General features: G+C 37.8%; 1 protein-coding gene across 3 annotated transcripts in view; it reads right to left on the reverse strand.

Annotated features, from left to right (window-relative positions):
• Kmt2c (lysine (K)-specific methyltransferase 2C) overlaps positions 1 to 24,779 on the reverse strand; it is a gene marked incomplete at its 5' end in the record, with an annotated part of 175,128 nt that overhangs the window by 62,386 nt on the left and 87,963 nt on the right. For all 3 annotated transcript variants that reach the window (XM_013504579.1, XM_013504577.1, XM_013504578.1), the window contains 10 exon segments: positions 1,407 to 1,535; positions 6,306 to 6,518; positions 7,668 to 7,733; positions 8,402 to 8,511; positions 9,638 to 9,802; positions 10,052 to 10,233; positions 16,006 to 16,110; positions 16,292 to 16,393; positions 18,320 to 18,436; positions 20,555 to 20,674. In XM_013504579.1, coding sequence (XP_013360033.1) covers positions 1,407 to 1,535; positions 6,306 to 6,518; positions 7,668 to 7,733; positions 8,402 to 8,511; positions 9,638 to 9,802; positions 10,052 to 10,233; positions 16,006 to 16,110; positions 16,292 to 16,393; positions 18,320 to 18,436; positions 20,555 to 20,674 — 1,309 coding nt within the window.

Genomic DNA, 24,779 nt, shown 5'->3' on the forward strand with positions numbered 1-24,779 from the left:
ATATATATGACATAAGTATAAATAAATATAAAGTGCTTAGAATACTGCCTTGCACACAGTCACACTACTAAGCTTTTGCCAAATGATACAGCTGTCTAACAATATACTCTGAGACCTACAGAGTACCCCAATTAAAGGGATTACTTCCATGTAAGGAAGAGAAAGAGGGAAAAAAACAACAAAACATAAAGTCCTTAGAAAGAATTTGCAGTATCTTACAAAAAAGTAAATGTGGGCTGGGGATGTAGCTTAGTGGTAAAGCACTTGCCTAGTATATGCAAGGTCCTAGGTTCAATCACCAGCACCGCAAAAAAAAAAAAAAAAAAAAAAAAGGTAAATGGCGTTTGTAAACTTCATAATTAAGAAATAAAACCATTTTCACAAAATGATTGGGATGAAACTAATCTTCAGTCCTTACAGAATGCAAATAAAGTGAGAAGGTGTTTTCCTTATATATCGAAAGGAATTTAAAGGACTCTTTAACAATAAAAAGATGAGGAATCAGGAGAATAAAGGTTATCCTATTCCAATTTCATGCCTCCTTTACTGGTTCACAGACGTTAGTAAACAGACTAAAGAAAGCCTACAACTTCTGTACTGTGACACTTCAATATGGTAAATAAAATCTCATAAGGCAGGCAGCTTTTCTCTCTACCCCTGAAGAAAACAGGAAATAAGAAGGTGTTAAATCATTTGTAGTTACTAACTGGATTATAAATTCTAGGAGTCATGAGGACCTTGTCATGTCCACCTCACAGTGACCCTTACTGACATTCCTTCATAAACACTGAAACAAGTTTTTAAAACATAAAAATATCAGACGGTCAGAGGTGAAAAGAGAACTGCAAAAGTATGTATCAATGGAAAATATATGAAAGGCTTTGGAGTTGATTATAAATAAAAACCAACTAGTAAAGCATTTAATAAAATGGCTACATGTTTGGGAAAAGGCACTGAATAATGATTTACTCAAGATACTCAACAAACTCATCAGCCAAAAAGCACATTCAAATAGTCTAGTTATTTGGTGCACACTTACACATTTCTGAGAGTTCTTAGGATGTTATACTTAGTACTGATTACTTAATAACTCAAGTCCTCGATTTGGGGGCGGGCGTCTGAGACAGGGCCTCGCTAGGTAGTCCAGGCTGGCCTTGAACTCACAGCAATCCTGCCTTAGCTGCCAGAGGACAACTGCACCTGGCTTTTTTCAATTGTATTTGAGACAGTGTCTCACTATATAGCCGAGGGCTAGGTAGGACAAATAGGTTGTCCTTAAGCTCACAATTCTCCTGTTTCAGGCTCCAGAGAGCTGAGAGTACAGGAAAGTGCTCTCCCACCTAGCTGAAGTCCTCAATATTGTATTCTCTTAAATTAGCTACAGCTTTCCAGCTGAGGCACTTCACCTGGTCTGTATGGCTTCCTTTTTCTCTTTTTGACACCATCTGTTCCTTCTACTCCCTTAGTTTCATCATCCACAGCTTCTCGCTCAGGACTAGATTCTGATTTTCCATCACAATCCATAAGTTCTGTTTCTGGAAAAAAGTAAATGTACAGATGAAACTGTAGAAGTCCACCAGATACATACTCCATAGGTAAAGAGGACTATAAAGCCAAGGGGCCACCAAGCCACTGTAACTATGCATCTCAGCAGGTAGGGAAAGCAGAAAAACAATCAAAGATGCCCCACTGCTTAATGCAGTGTGTCCTCAGGGATAAAAATTAAGAATCAGATAAGGGGAACACACAGAGAAAGACCTCAAAAAGACGATGATCAGTCAACTTGCATTTTACAAATCGTTCTCTTTTCATTATGTCTCCAAGTCCTAGATCCCTCTCTCTAACCTAGAACTCTTCTGAGCTCCAACCACAGTGGTAACTGAAAACTACCTAGTTGCTAAAAGCTACCCCAAATTACATACTAACTCAGGATTAACTCTGTCCCTTTCCTATGTTATCCATCTTCGTTCATCACAGGACATTAAAAATACCCTGGAGAAGACAAAGTCTGGATGACAGCATTGACAAATTCTAGTTTCTTTTCTCCTCTGGTCAAGACTTCTCAGTTTCTTTCAAAACCAATTTATTTCCCTCTAATTTTATTTATTCATTTTTGGGGTGGTACCAGGAATTGAACTCGGGACCTTGCACTTGCCAGGCAGGCGCTTATTCCCCTGAGCTATATCCCCAGCCCCTCCCTCTAATTTTATGTTAGTTCAATCTTGTGGTTAATTTGCTATAATACTCTCCTAGCTCATTCACATTCTCAATGCACACTGTTTTGTTTTCTTTAAGGGCAGGATTTTTTTCTTGTATAACAGGGTTTCCAGATTCCAACAGGTGAATAAGAAGGAAGTCTGCTTCTACTGCACATGAAATTTACTTCTGATACACTGTGGTAATGATTAATGACTCATCTTTAAAAGTAGTTATAAAAGAAAAAAAAAAAAATCAACAGAGGCAAAAGGAAACTTTTTCAAAAACATGACTGTTGCGATACTCCAGGGCATCACTAGTTAATTTGGACTTTGGAGACTCCAGTGGAGTTTAATGATACGTCTAAAATTACATGTGTAATGTTATCTGTATTATATTCTGACAAACTGTACAGCTGAAGATCACTTTTAGTCAACAATACTTCTCAAAATTTAATATTGGAATTACCCAGTCTCACCCTACTACAGAGGGGAAAGTCTATGCATTCTTTCATTACAGTTTTCCTATACTTTCAAAATAAAGATTTGGAAACATTCAGTTCAGAGACCGGCACTGGCAGAAAATCACTACCCCCAACACCCACTTACAAGAACACAGGGATAATTCCTTTCACTGACAGGTCAGATCTTGCATCACAACGACAGAAACAATGTGGGGCTCTGCTGAGCTGTGAGATGAGAACAGAGCCAATGGGGAAGCACAGATGGGACACTAACAGCTGGTTGGTCCAGAGAAAGCCACATCTGGGAAGTGCTGTGGTGAGCAGGGCACAAATCTGGTGTGTGCGCAACACAACCACCCTGGTGGGGTTGGTCCTAGCATATGTAGTACACTTTACACACGGACAGTCTAAGCATCACAGAAGCTGAGTAACTTGGCTAAAAGCACCAGAGCTGGTGAACAAAGCCCATGGTCCAACTACGCTTTTTATTTTTTTTCAGAATGCTGAGACAGAGTCTGCACATAGAACTTTAAATGCAGCTAATCTTGGTTTCATACAAAGTAACAAAAAAGGAGCGATTGTATTAGAAATTTGAGCATTATATAACAATACAAATTGAAGATGACAATTTTTTCCTATTTTTTTTTCCAGAACAGGCATACTTTGAATAAAGACATAAAACTCACTTTAAATATGTATGTGGCATGTACACGTATGTGTCACACACATACAGGGTGGGTGATCAAAATATATAAGTAATGATTTTAAAATTTATTATAAAATATTAACTACACCTTCATGATAGCAAGTTATAGCATCCAATTTTTAAAAGGATTTTATTTAGTAAACAAAGAAAAACAAATGTTTGTCAAATAACACACATTTACCTCATCCTACAAAAAGTATCACTCCTTCACCAAGGATTTCAGATCCTCAGACACTAGGGGCACGAGGGAAGAGTCACGAAGTACGACACTCAACTGACCAAATCCCAAAACTGTCTCCACTAACACTGCAGCATCTGATACACGAAACAACATTCACTTTCAATCCATTAAGAACAGATTCAGTAGGTCAAATTAAAGATGGGCATTTTACCACATACATCGTTTCAAACAAAGCCTGGGTAATTTTCCAACTGATTTTGTTAACATGACAGGAGTAACAGAGTATGAAGTTGGAATAAAACACCATCTCTCATAGTGCTGTTCCACAGAACAGCAGGTACAAGGAAACTTTCCAAAGTCTCTGTTGTTTTTGAAGATTCTATAATCTCAAGACTTGGAAAATAATGTGTACTATCAAGAATCCTTTCACATTTAGTAAAACATACCATTTCCCAAATTTAAGGGAGTCAGGGTAAAATCCTTTCTCACACAAGTTTTAATGTTATCAGAAACTAAACTTCTTCATGTATTCTGGCTGATGCAGATCTGGATCAATTCCCCTTATCTCTTTACAACCCCCAATCCACTTTAAACTTCCAAATCAAATTCACTGTTCAACTGTATTTAAAATGCACTTATACATAACCACAACTTTGCTCACAAAAAATACAAAAACACAAACCCCAAACACACTCCTGCAAAAACAAAACAAGGAATACATGGTAAATTACCATGAATTTATAAGCAGTATCTTCTCTAAGCCACAATTACCTCTTACTTGAGGACTACTGGCTTAGCCTGCTGGTTGATTTGCTAGACACAACTCTTGTATCTAACATTCTGACAGCAGAATGACATCTTACAATACAAATGAGAACATGCCCCTTTCTCTTCAGAAACATCCCATAACCCTCTGGCAAGTGCAAACCCCCTAAGTGTCAGATATGACACCACCACCAGCACTACAACCATCAACCTGCCCCGTCCTCTCCCCACACCTGCGACCTCCCTGGCTCCTACTGCCCCTTAGGTCACTCTGCCCTCACACATGCTGGGCGTGCTCTCTCCAGGGCCTCTGCCTTGATGCACTCATTATCTGAGGATGCTTTATCCTCAGGTAATCAAGTGGCTCACATACTCATCTCCTTCAAGTCTATGCTTAAATACCACTTTCCATTCATTTGACCCCACAACACCACTGCCTATACTCTTCTGTTTAGCCTCTTACTTTTTCCTTAGTACCTGCTCAACACAATAATTGAGTTAAGTTTATTTATTGTGATGACTGTAGCAGTCTTACACCTGAAACTCAAAAAGGAAACAACCAGCTCCAAACAACTAAATATGCTGTTCCAAAACATGAAGCTTTCACTGCCACATTTACTCAGGACCGTTCCTGTAAAACTAGACTTCTGACCGTGGGCTCCCACTTCCCTTTCTTACAGGTCAGCACCCTCATGCCCCAAAGCAGTGGTCCAAGCAGCTTCTAAATCATGCTCATACTGTGCCACCAAGGCTGGGTCCATGACAATCTCTGGTGAGGCCACAGTGAACATGGTGATGAACTCCAAGTTTGGGTCTCTGATGAACTTTCTGGAGAACCACAGAAAGAGCTTCTCAAACTTGTGGTTACTTTTGGTAGAAATACCACAGTACTGAAGATTCTTCTTTCAGCAAAAGCCACTTTCCTATCCTTCATGTCCACTTTGTTGCCACACAACACAGTGGGGATGTTCGCACACACTCCCACCAGATCTCTGTGCCAGCCAGGCACGTGCTTGTGGATAACCCTTGATCTCACACGGAATGTGCTATCAGCACACTGAGCCTGGATGGAGTCACACTGAACTTGATGGGGCTCCAGATGGTGTGGAACACAATTAAATGCACCTCCACTCCCAGTATGGCCCATACTTCTTCTAGAACTTGCCCATCGTGAACGTGGTCTTCCCAGTGCCGCTGTTGCACACCAGCATGACCTCGAACTAGACCTCTGGCTCCTCATGTGCAGCCATCGTGGCCTGAATTAGAGTTTTGTGGGCTTATTTTTTACAGTCTTGTACGCTAACACTGAAATATTAACTCCACGAGAAAGGGGTTTTATTTCTTTCACTCACTGTTAATCATTTCCAACATTTGACACAGTGCACATACAATAAATACTACTGACTGATGAAACATAATGCAAGTTATTTCTGAATCAGCTGAAAAGTAAAAACATCACCCTAAAAACAAACAGTTCTGTAGTAATCTTTGGAGATAAGAAAAATATAACTTGTACTGAATTTAACAATTCAAATTACAGTTTAGCTATAATAACTTTTTTTGTATCTATACTGACCAGAGGAAAATATTAGTCGGTTTATGCCGAGCACCTGTGAGTAAAATATGTACCTGAAGCAATATTATTAATCATTTTTCCATTTCTACAATGAACAGATCAAATTCTACTTTAACTTAAACATGGCATCCAAGCTTACAATACTTGAGATGTATTACGCTACTGTCTAGCAAACTAAAGTCAAACCCTCTGAATTTGCCTTGGAGATGTGTACAAGATAACTGAATCCTAAGAGGATCCATGAAAGTAAATGAACTTTAAAAGGCAAAGTCTAAGAAGATCATTCAGAAAGGGGACATGCCACATCCAGGGTTGTTTAAGTCAGTGGGATTTATCCTTGTAAGTCATAAAGATTTCAAAAGTTATTTTATACATTAATTCTTGCACATGTATTCCAAGGATGACAAATCAGTATTACCTCGACTATCATCCATTTCACCATCCCTTGAATGCTCTGATTGGATGTCTGGAGGGGTTTGAAGGACGGCCACACTATTCTGATTTATAATCTTCAATTTTAATTTTGGTTTTGATCGTTTTCTTCTTGGAACAGTAACTGTGAGACTCTGTAACTGAGTCATCCCTGATTCAGTCAGACAAACACCATCCTGGGTGTAGGTCTTAGGTGGATCTAAAATTTAAAAAATATCAAGAATACAAATTTAAACTTTCATTTTTGAATTTGACCAGTAAATTAATTATTGTTAATACACAATACGTATACTGAAGGAATGCAACTGCAGTTCCATGGAATAATTATCTATTAGATACACGAATAATTAACATAATGATGCCTAATCAAAACTGGGAATAACTAGCCAAGCTTTCCTGGACTTTAGGCAAAAGACTGCATGTTTTTAAAAAATGGTCTTCCTGTCATTTCTGTGCATCATAAGGAAGAATTTAGAAAGAAAGCACTGAAGCTTAAAGATATGCATCAGTCATCCAACTACAAACCTTTCCCTAGAACAGAACAATAGGTAAGGATGAATCAATAAAAGAGAGGAACACTCCAGAAAGCCGTGTGAAAACCAGTGCCAATATAATCACTTATAGGGAGTAAGTACATAGAAACCCTGCAAAATGAATGTTTAATGTACAAAACTGCTGCTCATTAGAATAATTCCTATAACACCCTAATTTTTTTTTTTTTTTTTTTTGGTCTTTTTGAGACAGGGTCTCGCTCTGTGTTCAGACTGGCCTTGAGCTCACTTTCTAGCCCAGGCTGGTCTCGAATTCACAACGATCCTCCTGCCTCAGCCCCCCGAGTGCTGAGATTACAGGCATGCGCCACCACACCTGGCTACCACCCTAATTTTTTATTAGATAATATCAAATATATGTAGTCAAAAGAAAGACTGTAAAAACATCAGAGTCCCCATTCTAGGCTGTCATAGAAAAAAAAGGAAAAGATTAAAGTACAGTACTGGACATATCTAAAGGAACTTGTTGTTAAGGGCTTCTTTTCTGCTAATAACTACACAGAGTGAGGTATCAGTAAAGCCAAAGCAAACAGGGCATAAACAGTTCTTTTAAGAGCTGCTAATTTTCAATGGCCATTTGCTATAAAATTTATAGGAATACTGCCCAAGTAAAACGAGACAAGATGAACATTTTATATTTCAGCTATAAAAATTTTTAACATCAGGAAATTTACAACAAACATCTGTATGACTAAGAATATTTTATATAATATGTGGCAAGCCAATTATTATATAAAAACTGACCATGCGTAACGCTTTCTCTAAAGAACAATTGAGTAAAGCATTTCAGATTTTACCTAGCTCTTTTACTTTTGTGACGATTTGTGCTACAAGTGAAGATTCACAGCAGTCTGAGGAAGGCACTGGAATGAAAATAATTCAGGTAAATTTTTCAGAAAAATATTATTTAAAACTTACATATGATAAACTTTCAGTTTAGGTACTCACTGAAATAAATTCTTGACTATTAAATAGCATTAAACATGGTTCTGGGGGCAGGGGTGAGTTTTGCAGACAGGCTCTCGACTAGGTAAATCAGGCTGGCCTGCACTCACTATGTAGCCCAGGCTGGCCTCGAATTTGTGGTGATCCTCTCACCTCAGCCTCCCAAGTGCAGGGATTACTGGCATGCACCACCATACCCAGCTAAACATGGTTTTTAAAACAAGAGTAAATGACAAGTAGAAGTGATGAAGGAACCATACAAATCAAGGAGTCAAAAATGGCAAAGAAAGAAGCAGTGTACGGATTTCTACACATTGCTAATAGCTACAAGATGGCACGTTCCTTATGAACAAAATCACATTTTACATCGCAAACGTATACTTCATTTTCTCTTTTTGCAAATTACTTTAATAAAACTGGGATCATCAGAATTACATTATAAAAAAATGACCCATTTTTCACAAAATCCACGTGCAAGTAAGAGATTCACAAAAATAAGCACAATTGAGCCCACTTATCGGGTACAGACAGCAAGGTGCGCGTGCATGGTAGGATGGCACAGACTCAGACTTAAAATTATTCTTACCATTTGATGCAGGCATATATGGTCTGCACATGCTACAATCAAAACCAATGTCTGCTACATTTTCCACTTCCTCCTCTGTATTTAAGTTTTGACAAACTGCATGCATCCATCTAAAGAGATCATATTTGTACATTTAAAAAGAACTGAATATACTGAGAAGTGCTTCCTTTTAAACACTGTAACAGGAATTAACAGCTTCAAACTTAAAATCCCTAAGTCTGGCCTGGCCCTACTGCCTAGCCTGCCCAACGATTCTCCTTCGACCTTCCAGGACTTCCACAGGACTAGGAAGGGAAAGGGTGAGAACAGCACTAGGGAGGAAGCAAGTACACATTACTAAGGAGGACATGACAATTTTTTATTCATATATTAAATGCATCAAAGAGCAATGAAGCTGGTCAGGGCAAGCAGGAACCACAAATGTCACACTAAGTGTTCTATGTGCTACCTCTAACTTGAAGTAGATGTAACATTTTTTCTCCTTTTTCTTGTGAAGGGGTCTCACTATGTAGTTCAGGCTGGCCTTGAACTCACTATATAGCCCAGGCTGGCCTTGAACTTGCCATAGCTCTCCTGAGTGCTGGGATTATAGGAGTCCACCACCATGACTGGTTAGATAAAGCGATGTTGAGCAGTTATTAGGAAATAGAAGTGACAGAGGTGTGTTCCTCTGGAACAGAGAGATTGTAGACAGAATCCTAAGAACACCATACTAATATGAAATAACATGGTTAATAATACATGTATACTGCTTTATTGCTAATAGGCCACATAATGCACCAACGCAATCAAAGAAAACTTTCTTGATTTTGAAGCTGCACACACGTTACTACTTAGGAAGAACAAAAGACAGCATCTAAAACCTAGATATTGAATATCAGAGCTTTAAGAAATAGAATGTGAGACCATCTTTTAAATATAATAGAAGATTCCAAAGGCCTCCACAGAAAAATGCATATATACAGGCAATAATTTTGCATCTAATTCCAAAGGATTCATAAATCTTCAAAAAACCCCCAGTTAAAAATCTTTAGAAGTGTGAGTTTAAAATAGGAGATCATTTCTAGCTATCTAGTTGACTAAAACTCTTGAAAGCAACAGGTTTTATTCCTGAACTTTATGATCAGGAAGGTTATTTCCCCAGTTTCTTTTACCATATTTGCAGAGTTAGCAAAAAAAGAAAAAAAAAGCAAGAAAGCTTGCAAGCAATTGCGGAGCGGGGTGCAGGTACAATACCTATCACACTGTCTGCACTGCAGAATCAGATCATCTTCTCTGTAGTTTCGAAGGCAGACCGGGCAGGAAGACAGGCTGGCACAAGGAGCACACTGTGTGTAGTTGTTTTGCCATTCACACCTCAGACCTGCTGATGTGGCTCCACAGTGTCTGCACCAAACACACCTGAAATCCAAACCCCACCCCCAAAGTGTCAAATTTTATTTACTCATTTAGTTACTGTAATTCTCGAAGCTACACTTAAACAGATTAAGGGGAAATTATTTAATGTGTATGTGAAATTTTCTGACTGGTATCTAACACAGCAAATGTGTATTTTGTGATTAAAACATGCATGGCCAATTTTTTAAAACTAAAGTGATGTAAGGAAGTTCGGAAGTTGGAAGACTGACAGAAGAACAAAGGCTAGAGTACCATTTGCATTTCCAGCCTCCTTTAGGAACTGTCTGCAACGGAGGGTCTAGGCAGTAAGTGTGGTAACTTATGTCACAGTCGTCACACAGCAGCAGTCTCCCCGGGTCAGTCGCCTTCCCACAGGCTTCACACACTGTGCACTCCAGACACCTCCAGCCTTTGCTAAGAACCACTTTAGTGATCTGCAAAGCAAACAACCAATCCATGCGATTTATACACTCAGACTTCATTTTGCATAAATTAATATGGTATGATGTAACTAGACACAAAAAAGGCAAGCATTAGGGGCCGAATACTGGGCAAGGCTCACACATATGCTTTTCAGGAGCCCACCTGTTCGGCAGAGTAAGTGAAAACAGCATATATTTTAATGTCATTTTTAGTCCACATAATTACCCTGCACAGTAAGTGATATTCTGTAGATAAATACTGTATTTTTATACATATGCTGAGTGGATTTTAAATAAGTAAGGTGCCTCATTATTTGATACAGGATTTGTCATTACATCAATGAAGGCTACAATCTACGACACTTCCATGAATTCCATGCCTTTGAAATCTGGGTACATGGCACAGGTCTTCTTCCTTATAATTCACAAGAACAACTAAAACAAAATGAAAACAAAAAACTCAAGATAAAAGAATATTTCCAAGGCATTTCAGGCTCAGACAAATTTCAGATATGAAGCTAGGACTGCTGAAGTTCACCTTCTCTATTTCCCTCTGTCTCAAAGGTTTGAGTGAGCAGAAACTCCAAGAATCTCTATATTCCTGATAAACTCCTCAAAGAAGGGGCATCATACAGTATTACAAATTTGGAACTAATTCCTTAAAGACCTCAAAAGACTAAAGTACCCAAGTCACAATGAAATAACAAGCAATCAAAGTACAGGTGTAGAAATTCAGATCATGGGGCAGTAAGAAAGCCTAAAAGCCACTGAGAAGAAAATAAAGAGTAAATTTAAAAGGAACAGCTATCAGAATGGCGTCAAGCTTCCCCACAACCTCAGGCAGCAGAATAGATTGTTTCCAAATTCTACAAGAAAACACTTTTCGAAGCACAGTCCTTCATCCAGCTAAACAAGCAATCACGTGAGAAGGAGCCTACTGTTTCGACAGAAGAAAACTCAAAAATTCAGCTCCTGCATACTGTGCACAAGTTACCAAGAGATGTGTGGAGCAGAATGAGGACTTATAGGGGAAAAAAGGAAGATGGGGATTAAGCAAGGAATGGACTTAGAGGATCACAGTCTGAGGAAGCTTAAGGTTAAGAGATGAACCACATATCTAGAAGTTGCTGGCACAGATCATAGCAGGACAATGTAAGGTCCAGGAAAAGAGAAGCATTTGCCCTCATAAACAGGTCCTTGAACAAATGTTCTGATGCAATGGTGCATCAGTAGGTAAACACAACAAAGTAAGAATGGAGTCACTCGTGACTGTTTTCTTCTTGCTGTTAAAAATTCCAGGAAAAACAAAAGTCAGAGTATACTAGCTGGATCCACAATCAACATTAACTGAGTCAAACTACACTTAAACTATGCAGTAACACAACTGTATGAATGATTATTTTCTTCCTGCTATTAACAATTCCAGGAAAAGCAACAGTCATGGTACACTAAGAAGATCTGCAGTAAACATCAAAACCAACAACTAAATTATTCAGTAACACAACTATACTGGAAGGATGCTGGAGGAAGGCAGGGAACACCTGGTGAGAGCTAAAGCAGAATCTGTTTATTCAAAGCAGAAGTCAACAATTCTAACACTGATAATGCAGTGGGACTAGCTTATTAGGAAGAGTTGCACAATTACCTACAATAAAAGATCTGAAAAGAATAAAAGAGGTTCCTTCAAACATGAAGTTAGGATAGGATAGAGTTAGTTGGTCAACATGCAACTTTTGAGTTTTAAACATATATCTTTATTGCTTTGATTAACTTATTAACTTTTTAAAAAGTCTTAGATAACCAGGTTATAATCTGTTATTTGCCCAAATAGAAAAAGCCTTGGACAGAAAGAACAGAGGTAGATAAGGCAGATTTTTTTTCCTGTGAAGCAGATTCTTCTGTGAATGAGGAGAGAGTAAACACACTAGGTTTTGTGGCCCCTGAGGTCTATTTCAACTGTACGACTGTGCCACTGTTAGACTAAACCACTGTGGATATGTATAAAAGCAAGATCATTGTTATGAACCAACTTCAGTTCAAGTACAAAAACAGGAAGTGGGCAAGATGTAACATGTGGACCACAGTGTGCCAATCCTTAGCTCAGAAGAACAGATAACGTGGGAAACACCCAATTCTTAAGAGTAGAATTTTTAACAGCCCAGAGTGGTGGCACACGCCTGTGATCCCAGCACTTGAGAGGCTGAGGCAGGAGGATTGCTGTAAGTTCGAGGCCTGAACTGCATAGTGAGACCCTGTCTCAAAAAGAAAAAAGAGTAGAATTTTTTGAAATGTATCCTCGTTCCTATTCAGTTTTCTTACTTCACAGAGAAACCTATGCCCATGACCTATATAGCCTGAATCTCAGGTTATTCAACTTATTTTCACTCTCCACATATATTGGGTTTCTATACCACAGCACTGCAAACAGCTCTAGCCAGTCATGACCTCCGGATTCCTAAATACAATCAACTTGTTAGGTGCATGTCTGTGTGTTGCTTTACCTCTCTGTGGCACTTCAACAACTTGAACTACTTCTCCTTTAAGAGTCCCTCTTACTCTAGAAAACAGTGCTCTGCTCTTCATACATTTCTTTCTCTGAACTGGTGTAATCTTTTGAGGACTGAGCCTAGGCCTTTGCAGTATGCTACATCTCTAGCTCTTTTATAATGTTTTTATTTTGAAACAGTTGCATTAAGACACTAAGTTACCCAGAATGGGCTTGAACTTGTGATTCTCTTGCCTCAGCCTCCCAGAATGCTGGGATTACAGGCGTGAGCCACTAGGCCCAGCCTGGTTTAATCTTAATTTTAGGCTCTCATCTATAGTACAGTGTCCAGAGTTGTGGTAGATGTGTCTGATGACCTACAATGCATATCTGCTTCCACTGTGATTAAGTGAGACCACTCCTCTATCCCACCGCAACACAACAGAAAATTGGGCAGAACATCAAACAACTGTTTTCAAATACTGGAGATCCTGAAGTACAGGATTGTGATCTCTGAAAGGATGGAAACGTGTGACCTAAGTCTAGTGAAAATGTACCTTCAGATACCTTTCAGAAAGCTGCCAGCAAAGGAGAACCCCAGCATAAAGGTCTCACCGAGTTGAGAAGATAGAACAAGACTTCACAAAGGCTAAGGCAGCTGGAATTCACAGGACATAGTTCAAGAAGGAAAAGAAGTGATCCGTAAGAATTCCACAAAGCCACACAGGATTCATCTGACATCCCTGACTGCACCCCAGGCTGCACATGTACAAGACAGCACAAAGGCCTGCAACCAGGAGAAAGAATATCTACCTGGGATGTGTAAGGTGAACAATTCCCAGAGACATGTGAATCCCAATTGGTCAGAGTGGAAAAACACTGGTGAGCAGAAAGTACGATCCGGCAGAAACCCAGAAAGGCCATGGCTAAAGTATACGGTAAACTGGTGCTAAAACAGCCATCCTTATAGATGGTCTTAAGGTCAAACAGTTTTCACACGACTATGAAGACATCATGTATCATTTGCACAGATTCACTCACATTTGTATGGTGATCTTTTTAGATGATAAATAATGTCAACACCGTTCTCACACAAGTTATCCACATATATTCTTTTTATAAAATGTACTAATTTTTAACTTCTGAAATGGTTAAATATTCATTAGTCACGATCCTCAAAACAAAAACTTTGTTATATAATTTTGAATAATGTGTGTGTGTGTGTGTGTATATTGAACAGTGTTACACTTCAAAACCATAAAGTGTAGCTAGGCATGGTAACACCCATAATCCCAGCACTCAAGAGACTAAAACAGGAGGATTGCCGTGAATTACAGGCCAGCCTGAACTACACAGCAAGACCTTGTCTCAAAACAAAACAAAATGTGTGAAGATGTCCAGCTTAAAATGAAGGTTCTCTGGACCTATCCCAGAAAGATTAAAAAGAAGCTTCAAAAAGGCCAAGTTTATTGGCAAATAACTGCCTATCACAACAACTACTAATCTCCTCTATCTGACTCACATATTCCTAGTATGTCTGTGGATATTCTGCATCTCTCAATCAGTGAGGCTGTAACATTTTGCACTGTCCAGAATGGAATTAGTGCTACTAGAGTTACTGAAACATGAATTTAAATTCTATCTCTGCCAGTAAGCAGTTATTGAACAGTATACTAACTGGTCTTAATTTATACCAGCATCATTCAGTTTACCTGTACAAGGGGAATTATCAGATGGCTTATTAAAAATGCACAAAGAGGCTAGGGATTTAGCTCAGCGGCACAGCACCTGCCTGGCAAGCGCAAGGTCCTGAGTTCAATTCCTGGTAACGGAAGAAAAACAACACAAAACAAAAAAAATAAAAATGCACAAAGTGGTCCGGGGATATAGCTCAGTGGCAAAGTACCTGCCTCGCAAGTTCAAGGTCCTGAGTTCAATTCCCGGTCCCCCCAAAAGGAGTCGTATCAGTAAAAATGCACAAAGTTCTGAGCAGGAGCCCTTTTAAATGTTAACTTCTCTCCTAGAACCATTAGCAATATTAGCTAACAAAAGCTGTTTATATTAAAGCATCAGTCAGGCTCATGGAACTTATATCCCATCTTCTACTCAAAAACCCAATTACAGACAATTTATACTATAAAGATACAAAGAATAAACGAACTTTGTTCTCTTACACACATATAATTCTTTTGAAAATGGCTTTATAAAAAAAAAAAAAGAAAATGGCTTTATGTAATCTGTGTTTTGTTTTTTTAGTCAACATACTGTGAGGAATATATTTTAAAGTACTGTATAAATTAACTGCACTAGTATTCTATTTTGATAGATTAATAGTAATTTTTCACTTTGATTCTAGATTTACAAAAGTGTGTAGTGCCCTAGGAAAGAAATAGTGTAGTTATCAACAGAGAATTCTCAGGGGATGCAAGTTGATTTGTTTCCTATACTGACATCCTAGGTAAATAATGACATAATGCGATGGTGTTCGATTAGCAGGACAGAAGAGACGAACATGCCTTGTACGTTTGGCATTATTCAGGACCAAGAAGCTAATGTTTGTGCGTCTACCGCACAACGCAGTAACACCAGAAAAGACCTGGTTGTGCAGGACCCGTGCCTTACACTTATGCCTCCATGCTGAAGTCCAGAGACCATGTTACTTTATTCAAACATACAGGCTTTATTAAAACTGAATTCTTACCAGAAAACAAAAACCCGAGATCAACAACTGATGTATTGATCAAGACACACACATATTTATATAACTTTAAAACCAAGTGCACGATTACCACAAAAAAGAAACCTTGCTATGTCTAACCTGAAAACCTGAAGCTGAGCACTGCAGGCTCTTGTTACAGAAGAACATTACACATGATATTTGTTTCTTTCAGCTATAAGCAAAACAAATGTGTTGTAAGGACTGTTTTATAAATTAAATGCACGTATTTTTGCTTGACTTTTTGTTATCCTGCAAGACAATCACAGGATAATTAGTGTAATTTAAGGTCATGAATTTTTAAAGAAATTAATGGGGGTGGTGGGAGGACAGGGTCTCACTAAGTAGTTCAGGCTGGCCTCAAAATCCCGTGAATGCTGGGATTACAGCCACCATGCCTGGCAAGAAATTAATTTCCTGAGTTAACCTATATAAGCAATATTTAAAGTACTTAAATACTGTCACACATGTATAATAAATTGTGAGTTACAGCAGATTAAGAGCTGGGAACACCACATGGCTACACAATTCAAAGCAAACTTCAGTACACTTTTGTTAAGTCATTTAATTTAAGCATATTTACCTTAATACTGACACAGTATGGATGGTAACACTGACCACACTGAGAACAGGCAAGTAACCTTCCTTCTGCTCCCTGGCCAAAACTGCCACAAACCACACACATATCCTGGGAATTAAGAACACAAGAACCGATTTTAAACTGGAGATTAAGATAAGAATACGTAATTTTTACTTTTAAAATACTTCTGTGACTAGCACAGCTCTCTAGCCAAATTCTATGATACCTGTGCAGAAGGAAAAGTAGAAATGTGCAAGGAAGAATCAAAAGTAGAGGATTAAATTCAAACCTGGTGCAAAGTGAACTTGTCGCTACTAGAAAACAATACAACTGTATTGTGCATAGAGTTTTCTTCCTCATCCTTATTTGAAGAGTTATCTGCAGCAGATACCTATAAAAAGCAAAATATGCCAAATGTCAAATTATATTTCTCACTTATATTACATTTAACTGGAAAGTTTCAGAAAATTTCCATCCAAAATATAACTTTTTGCCAACATCTACACTAACAATTTCAAACTACATTACTAATGCTAAGACACTGCCATAAAACTATGAACTATGACACATTTTTATTCATTTAGCTGTCCCTAGAGTTACAGGGGAGGACAGGCAGGAATACCTCTTCTAGAAACCCTATGATAGCTGTGCATGATGTGACCCCAGCACTTGGGAGACTGAGGCAGGAAGATCACCATAAGTTCAAGGTCAGCCTGAACTACATAGTGAGACTGTGTTTCAAAAAAACCAAACCAAACCAAACCAAACCAAACCAAACCAAACCAAAACATTTGTCCAGAATATGGAAAGAACACTCAAATCTCAAGTTAAAAACTACCCAAACTTTATGGACTACACACTTGAAGACTGACTATATCAAGTAACAGATATACAAATATGCATATTAAAAATGGACATTAGGGAATATAAATGAAACACTTATTATATACTTATCAAAATGGCTAAAATTAAGTATGATCATATCCAATGTGGCTAAGTGCATGGAGGAACTGCTTATCTCAAGCACACTTACTGAGAATATAAAATGGTACAATCAAAACGTAAAACAGCTTTTACCTTAAATGCTAATCACACACCTACCACAGCCCCTCAATTTACTCCTAGATATTTGCTGAAGAAATCGTATTTCCATATAAAAGTTCACAGGATTTCATTGCAGATTAATTTCTAATATCCAAAAAAATATACGCAAACATAATATTTTCCAACAGAATAGATACACAAAGTGTGCAATGTCCACGGTTTCAAATACTACAAACTACAAAAGCTACAAAGAAGAATGAACTTTTAACACATATAGTAGCATAAATGAATCTCAAAATGTTAATGCGGAATGAGACAAATTACACCTTGAAGAGTGTGTTCTACACGATTCCACATATATTCAGCTACTGATAATGCACACCAACCCTCGTAAAGGACACAGATTTGGCCAGCGCCTGGGATCAAGGTCTGGTGGTGAGGGTGGAGGAAGGCACAAGGGTGACAGGGGTCCTGAAGAAATGTTGGGAACTTCTTCATTATCTTGGCCGTGGTGCAATTTTCAAGGGTGTACACAAGCCAAAACTCACAAAATTGTGTATCTCAGGTATCTGTAGCCTTGTATGATATTAATTTTGCCTCAACAGGCCTGCTTTCCTTCTGTTTTTAAAAAAAGGACCAGAACTTCTATGACCCTTGCTCTAGGTATAGTAGCAAAATTGAGTAACTTAACGTTTAGTATTTGAGAAATAATATTCCTGTGAAATGAAATAGTGAAGTCACTACATAAAACTACTTGCCAATATGAATCAAATACACATTTAAAGAAAAATCATAATATGCTGAGTCAATATTTATCAATTTTAAAATATGAAGACAGTCACTGAATCTTTAACATTTTTAGAAGCCATATTAACCTGCAACATTTCTAGTTTCTTCAAGCCTTATTAGCACCAAGCACAACTAAAATAAAAAATTAAAATGCCAATCTAAAATAATTTTCATACAGATCCAAGGTGTAACAAAAGCTTGATTTTTTTCAAATAAAAGAACAAGTACATTACATATCAGCTCTTGGGGAAAGGCTGGCACAGAAAGATAGGAGCCAAAAAGAAAAGTACCAAGAGAAAGTAGAAAGTGTAATAAAACGACACAGGGATAGATTACAAAACAACAAAAAGGCAGAGAGATACAGTAAAATTTTTTAAAAATCAACCTACTGATATGACTTCATACAGAAGTAGCTTGCTAAGAAATGAGACTCTCATGATTAACTGACATTTAAAGGCCATAGCAAATATAAATAAAGCCTTACCCCAGGTAACACAACAGCTCCAATTCCACTTTTTAGCTTGGACCTGCCTCTGCCACCTCGTCCTGATAGCCCTGCACCTCGAGGTCTCCGCTTTCCTGGAAATCCAGAGCCGCGGCCCTACGTAGTAGAGATGAGCAGTCAGCATTCTATAAAAGCCCAACAGAATTTTAAATCCAAATGCCAATGAAGTACAACATTTTACTAAATTTTAAAACACATACACAGTTCTCTCTTTTACTCTGATTAGATGATACATATCAGGAGATTAAGCTTACTATCTCTATCTTTAAATAATATGAAATGTATATAACCTCTGAATCAGAGAACGCATCCATCATTGTGAATGCTCTTCATCAGCAAGCCCTGGCACTATTTTTCTATTTCTCTAATTCATATCCCTGTGTTCTAGATTACTAGAATAGCCACACCCAATCTAGATATTTCAATACACAACAAACTGTATTCAATATAAAACAAGTACAAGGAAGAACTCCTATTAAATGGTCACTCAGGGATTACTGTAAGAGCTGACATTTACTGAATACTTACTATGTACTGATTTAAGCCCTTGTTACTCTCAGCAGACCCACAGAATACAGGTAGAGACTGTTTTATCATCCCCATTCTAGAGGTAAATGTACTGAGGGATAAAAAGTTTAAGTAGTTTCTCCAAGGACACTGAGCTAGCTAGTCTGTCTCTGCTTTTTAACTTCTATTCTACACTGTCACATTGCATCAAAATTAATTTTTGCTAATATAAAACAACAAGGAGAGGGCCTATCCTTAAAATTAAGTCAATTTCACCTATGATTTAACAGCAGCCTTATAAACTAAAAATACCTGCCTCAGTCTATCACGGTATTTAGAGAAAAAATTAAATACTATAAGCAAAATGACAAAAACATGAAACTCCCACTTTAAATAACCTGGATAATCATCATATGAAATAGGAATAAATTATCTCACTTTGTACTCAACACAAGAGAAAAACATTATGGGGAAACATGTTAAATTTCTGACTTTTTAAGATGTGAGTACAAACATCTTATGAGTTTTGTTTTTCTCTCCTTTTCTTTACACTCAGACTTATGTATTATTCCTAGGGAAGCCATAGCATGTACACAAGTAGATCCATTATATACTTAAAAATCACTGAATAATCAGGAAAATAGGTGCTTCCCCTAGTAAGATCTCATATCTTCAAGTGATGCCATTATCAGAATTTGGTAAGTGAACTTATTCCCTATTTACCAGGATAGTTTCCAGGTGAAATACACATGGCTGCACTGTGCTAAGAACCAACAGCAAGGGCTGCCCTTGCATCCTTGTTCACTTCTAATCAATACAGCCCCTTCCAGTTTTCAAAAGCCCTCTCCTCCTCTCCTCTCAGGCTGTTCTCCTTCAGGTCCTTTGAGAGGTCTGTCAGCTTCTTTGAACAAGGGGCAGATTGGACAGGCTGTTTAGCTTTGTTAATTTTTCAATAGGCAAAAAAATTTTTTGAAGTTAATTAAAAATTAAGCCTAGAATAATATCTCAATTTTCCCTAACATGCAATGACACAGATATAAATTAAGTGAAAATGGGTGATATCTGCTATAAAACCATCAAACTAGTCACTTTTTATACTCTTAAAGTGCACATTATTCCATAATACTAAAACATTCACGTTATTCCAGAATTGTATTAAATACAGAACATGAAGAAAAATATGTTCTCTTGTAAAGTATTTTAACTTCTGAGAGGATTATTTCCGTTTCAAATTAATTTTTTCCCTTCAAAATGTATTAAGTCTACTTACTTCCAAGAGTAAGAGAATTGTCTACCCACAACAAAGAAAAAAAGCTCTACAATTTAGAGGTTAACACACACAACGAAATCTGCTGCAAGGCTGATACTCTTCTATTAATAGTTTTTTTCTTTTCCAAGCAACATTTTATATCATGAATGAGCAAATCCCTATATAACAAGGGTTTCCTCCTCATAGAAACACTGCTCTAATAACAAAGAAATCAACCATAAAAGCAAGTATTAAAATTTTACACTTGTAAAATTACAATTTAACTTCCTCCCAGTTGAGATCTCTAAATCAAGCATGTTACTTCTTTACAGTAAAATTTTCACATTAAAAAAAGTGGTTCTGGAAACGGACTCTAAAAAGGTTTACTTCTTAACATCCAATAGGACAAAATAAACCAGAAAGAAATGATACATGAATGTAAATGCAATTTTATTTACCACTTTGATGCTCCAAATGGCACTGCCAGGAAGCTGCCTGGGTTTAAAAATTTCCCGACCTTCTGAAATGTCTGGGGACCAGGAAGGTGGGCTCACTGTATTATGGGTACTCCAAGCCCCCTAGGATATGGCAGGTGAGAAAATAGATGTATAAAACTCAGCAACATAAAAGGTCAAAGCCAGCAACTAAGGAATTTTAGAACAGCAAAAACAAATGCAAACGTATGGAAATTAAGGACAAACTGCTTTAAAAAAGTAAAAATAAACTTATCACAGTGACTTTATATTTAAATGTTTGCAATTATGATTTAATTACTTGTTTTATTCTGGTTGAAACATCGTGACAATAAAGCAAATTAAAAATCAAGGTTTACATGACATCAACGTTGACTCATGAACTGCAATTATAGAACCAAAAAATAAAACTCAGTCACAATCCAAGAATTAACCCTGGCAGAAACTATCTGGGGATTATTTTCTTCTAACAAGTATAGCTGTGCTGAAAAGGAGAAATAGACAACCTTATACTGTAGTATTGCAAGTAACTGAACCAGTAGGCCGAAAAACAGTAAATGCCAACACTTTAAAACTGTGGAAAGTTTGTAACTTTAAGTACCATTATGATTTTTGTACTTGGGCCAAGGATGTAGCTCAGTGGCACAAGTGCGTGAATGGCAAGTGCAAGGTCCCAAGTTCGAGTCCCGGTACCAAAAAAAAAAAAAAAATTGTCTATTTTTGTACTTAATTACTCTTCCTCCAGTGACCAACCATTAGCTATGAGTTTTGGTTTTGATTTCTGTTTAGGGGAATAAATATTTTATGGGGGTTATATCCAAGAGATTAATTTGAAACGTGAAGAAATATTAAAGCAAATAGTCCTAAATTTTCTAATTAAAATGCCTCAAGTACCTGATAAAAGTATATGGGAAATGATACCTTGTTAAAATAAAACTAAGCCATTTCCTATACAAATAACTACATTCAGAAATAATCTAAACTAATCTGATGGAGATGCTGAACAGCATTAAGAAAATATTTCATGAAGGTAAGATTTTAAAGAAACAAATGTCAAACAACAAAGATCTACTTTGCATTAGGTAATTCAATGATACACGCTAATATTTTACCAATTAAGTTACCAAAACACAAGAGATGGTATACAGTACTTACCAGATTTCTACAGTATAATCAAACTACTAAGAATCCCATTTATTACATAAAAATGCCACCAGGAACATAACCAGAAATAAAACCTTGAACTTCACATAAGCAGGAGACAGTTAATGACATAACAGGACTACATTTTGAAACAAACCACACAAGGGAGAGACCACTTTTAGTCCAGGAACTTTGGTAACTTCTCCTTCCCCTGAGCTCATTTCACCCAAGCTCTCAGCATCTGGCACACAGCTCTGATGGGGTCCACAACAGCACACCTATGGATGTGTCAATGACTTCGCTGCTGGCCTTCCTCCAGAGGCCCTGGAGTCTCCTGTCCCTAAATATTACTATGTGTTTCGTCATCTTGGAAACGGTCGTCTCCCACATTCACACTGCTAGGTTTAACCTGTTCTAACATCTCCACATTGGTGTGATTTTCACTTTCCCTTCTTAGTACTTCTACCTTGTGACACAAAACCTCTTAAATTTATCACACCTAAAATCTCTCCCTTAACTAGTTTCATCTCTACCCTTATTACGGGATCTAGTCCTCTGGTCAGAAAACTGGGAGTTCACTTCTCTCATTTGTCCCCAGCCCCTAACACTCTTTGCAGCACTCCTTCAATCTAAATCATCAGTAAATCCCGAACTTTCTGCAGCGCCGTCTCTGGTGTGACCACACTTCTGCCATTCCACTGCCAGCAGCCCGCTCTGCTCACCACTTTCACTTTGCCCACTCCATGCTCCTTCCCTACCACTGTCTTCTTCAAGCTTTCTCTGCCCAGCAACACCAAGCTACTCAAATTTTTTGAGTTCTTCCCCCTGAGCTCAATCAGGGTCAACAGAGAACCCTTTGTTGCCCCAACCCTCCAGCACTCTAAGCAGCGCTGGCTTCATCTGATCTCTGCCATAAGAACCTTCTGCGTTTGCATGCTTCCGGAGCCCTTTCTTTAGCACTACAAAGGAACCACATCTCCCTTCTCATACCTTTAGCATCCTCTCAGTGCATCACCAATTAGTGTGTCTCACTGATTACAACTTGATTTAGTGGTACAGACAGCACAGGCAAGAGATATCAAAGTTCAGTTTTCTCTATTTCCATTGGCTTTTCTCGGAGGATAATTAGCACATCTTAAATTCTCTTGGTAGATCTTGTATCAGTGGACACTTCTCCAAACATACCATAAAAAGTTCTACTCTAAGACAAAAATACTGAACTTTTCATAACTAAGTATTTTCTGGTAGTTATTATATATCATCATTTAAAGTCAGCTTTAGTAAAATAGCCAAAGTTAGTCAAAATGTATCTCATGTCAATAAACATTTATATTTCACGTAACACGGATGAACCAAATGAAGGGCTTTATAGATGAAGAACGTTTGGATGCCACTTCAGGAATAATGAGAAACTGTTCAGTGGCTATGGCGAACTTATATAATAAAAGCTTAGATAATTACATCATGACTTTTAGTAAGTATTTTATCCTAAGACAAGATTATGTGCAATTTTATAGCAACTGAGGGAAAGTTATGACTATACCAATATTCTGACAAAGAAAATGTTACCTAATATATTCTTTAGATCTTAAAACTGAAATACAATGTAATTACCAAAGTTTAGTTATAAATTTTATCCTTCAGATTTCAGCTTTGATTAAAAAAAAAAAAAAAAAAAAGAACTTACATACACCAGCAGGTTATCTGCTGCTGTAATCCATGTGCGGGCCGCCTGCACCGTGCACACACTAAGTGTAATCGCCGGCTACTAGACCACAAGCACGGTGAGAAGAACCCACGCCCTTCCTGCTCTCCACTACGTTAAGCTGCTGAGAGTTGGTTGGCAGCTAGTGAACCTTCTCTCCTGAGCACCTATCATTCTTGCACGTGTGCAAGCATAAATGAACTCCTGAGGAAACACTGTACAATGTTATGAAACATGCAGTGTAGAATTTTGGGCTTTCTCTCCCCTATGAAAAATGCATTGGTACTCTTAAATTATCTATGAATAGACTTAAAAGCTAAACAATTTAAGAGAGCTAAACAGAACCAACCACTATCGAATCCAGTGGAAATTCTTAAAAAATGCTGTCAGTGACCGTATTAAAGCCAAAGAACAATTATGTAACGCTCAAACTGTCTGAAGTTAGTATTACCTTCTTTCTTCAGAGGCAAATTTCCCTAGTAAATTTATCAATCAAGTAAGTTATACAGGTGTTACAGGACTGCAGGACAGAGAAATGGGAACGATAACGGAAGGTGGAGGATAGGCTATTTGGGGGAATATTTTACTAAATGTCAAATCCTCTTTTTGTTTGTAAAAAAATAATGCCACTATTAGAACCAAGGGTACTTTTAGTCTCAAGAACAGCCAGAGAAGGTTTGGCAACTTTACACCTCCAAGTTCTAAGTCAAAGGCTTTAATCAAAGCTCACAAAAATGAATACAAAGCCAAGTTGTTATTAAATAACAAATCCAACTCAGGGAAAGTAAAAAGACTCCAAAGGCAGAATAGGAAGACAAGTGCTAAGAGAAACAGGAAACAAGAATATCATCTGTCTTCTTGGTATATACATTCATTCACACGTACCCTGGAACTGCACCTTAATGATGCAGAGAATTATTTTTACATAAAGAAGTCTTACATACAAAACAGGTTAATATTAAATAAGAAATCAGAGCTGATAGTAATCCGATAAGGCACTGTAAAGCACCAAAGCAGATGTCACCAGATTCAGTCTTCAATAATTTCAGAACACAAATGTGGTTTCTGCACCAATGATTTTAACCATGGCTTCAGAACTGTCACTACCACGGCAAGTCTGGCGCTTTTCATCTGCACTACTCTTCAGTTTAGCACTCCAAACTGAAGGGCTGTGTGTGTGTGTGTGTGTCTGTCTGTCTGTCTGTCTTTTTGAGACAGGGTTTCCCTATGCAGTTCAGGCTGCCCTTGAACTCACTTTGTAGCCCAGGCTGACCTCAAACTCACAACAATCCTCCTGCCTCACAGCCTCTCGAGTGCTGGGATTACAGGCGTGCACCACCATATCCAGCCCAAGGGGCTATT

This window comes from Chinchilla lanigera, unplaced genomic scaffold (genome assembly GCF_000276665.1).
Source record: "Chinchilla lanigera isolate Chin_1 unplaced genomic scaffold, ChiLan1.0 scaffold00090, whole genome shotgun sequence".
NCBI classification, from domain to species: Eukaryota; Metazoa; Chordata; class Mammalia; order Rodentia; family Chinchillidae; genus Chinchilla; species Chinchilla lanigera.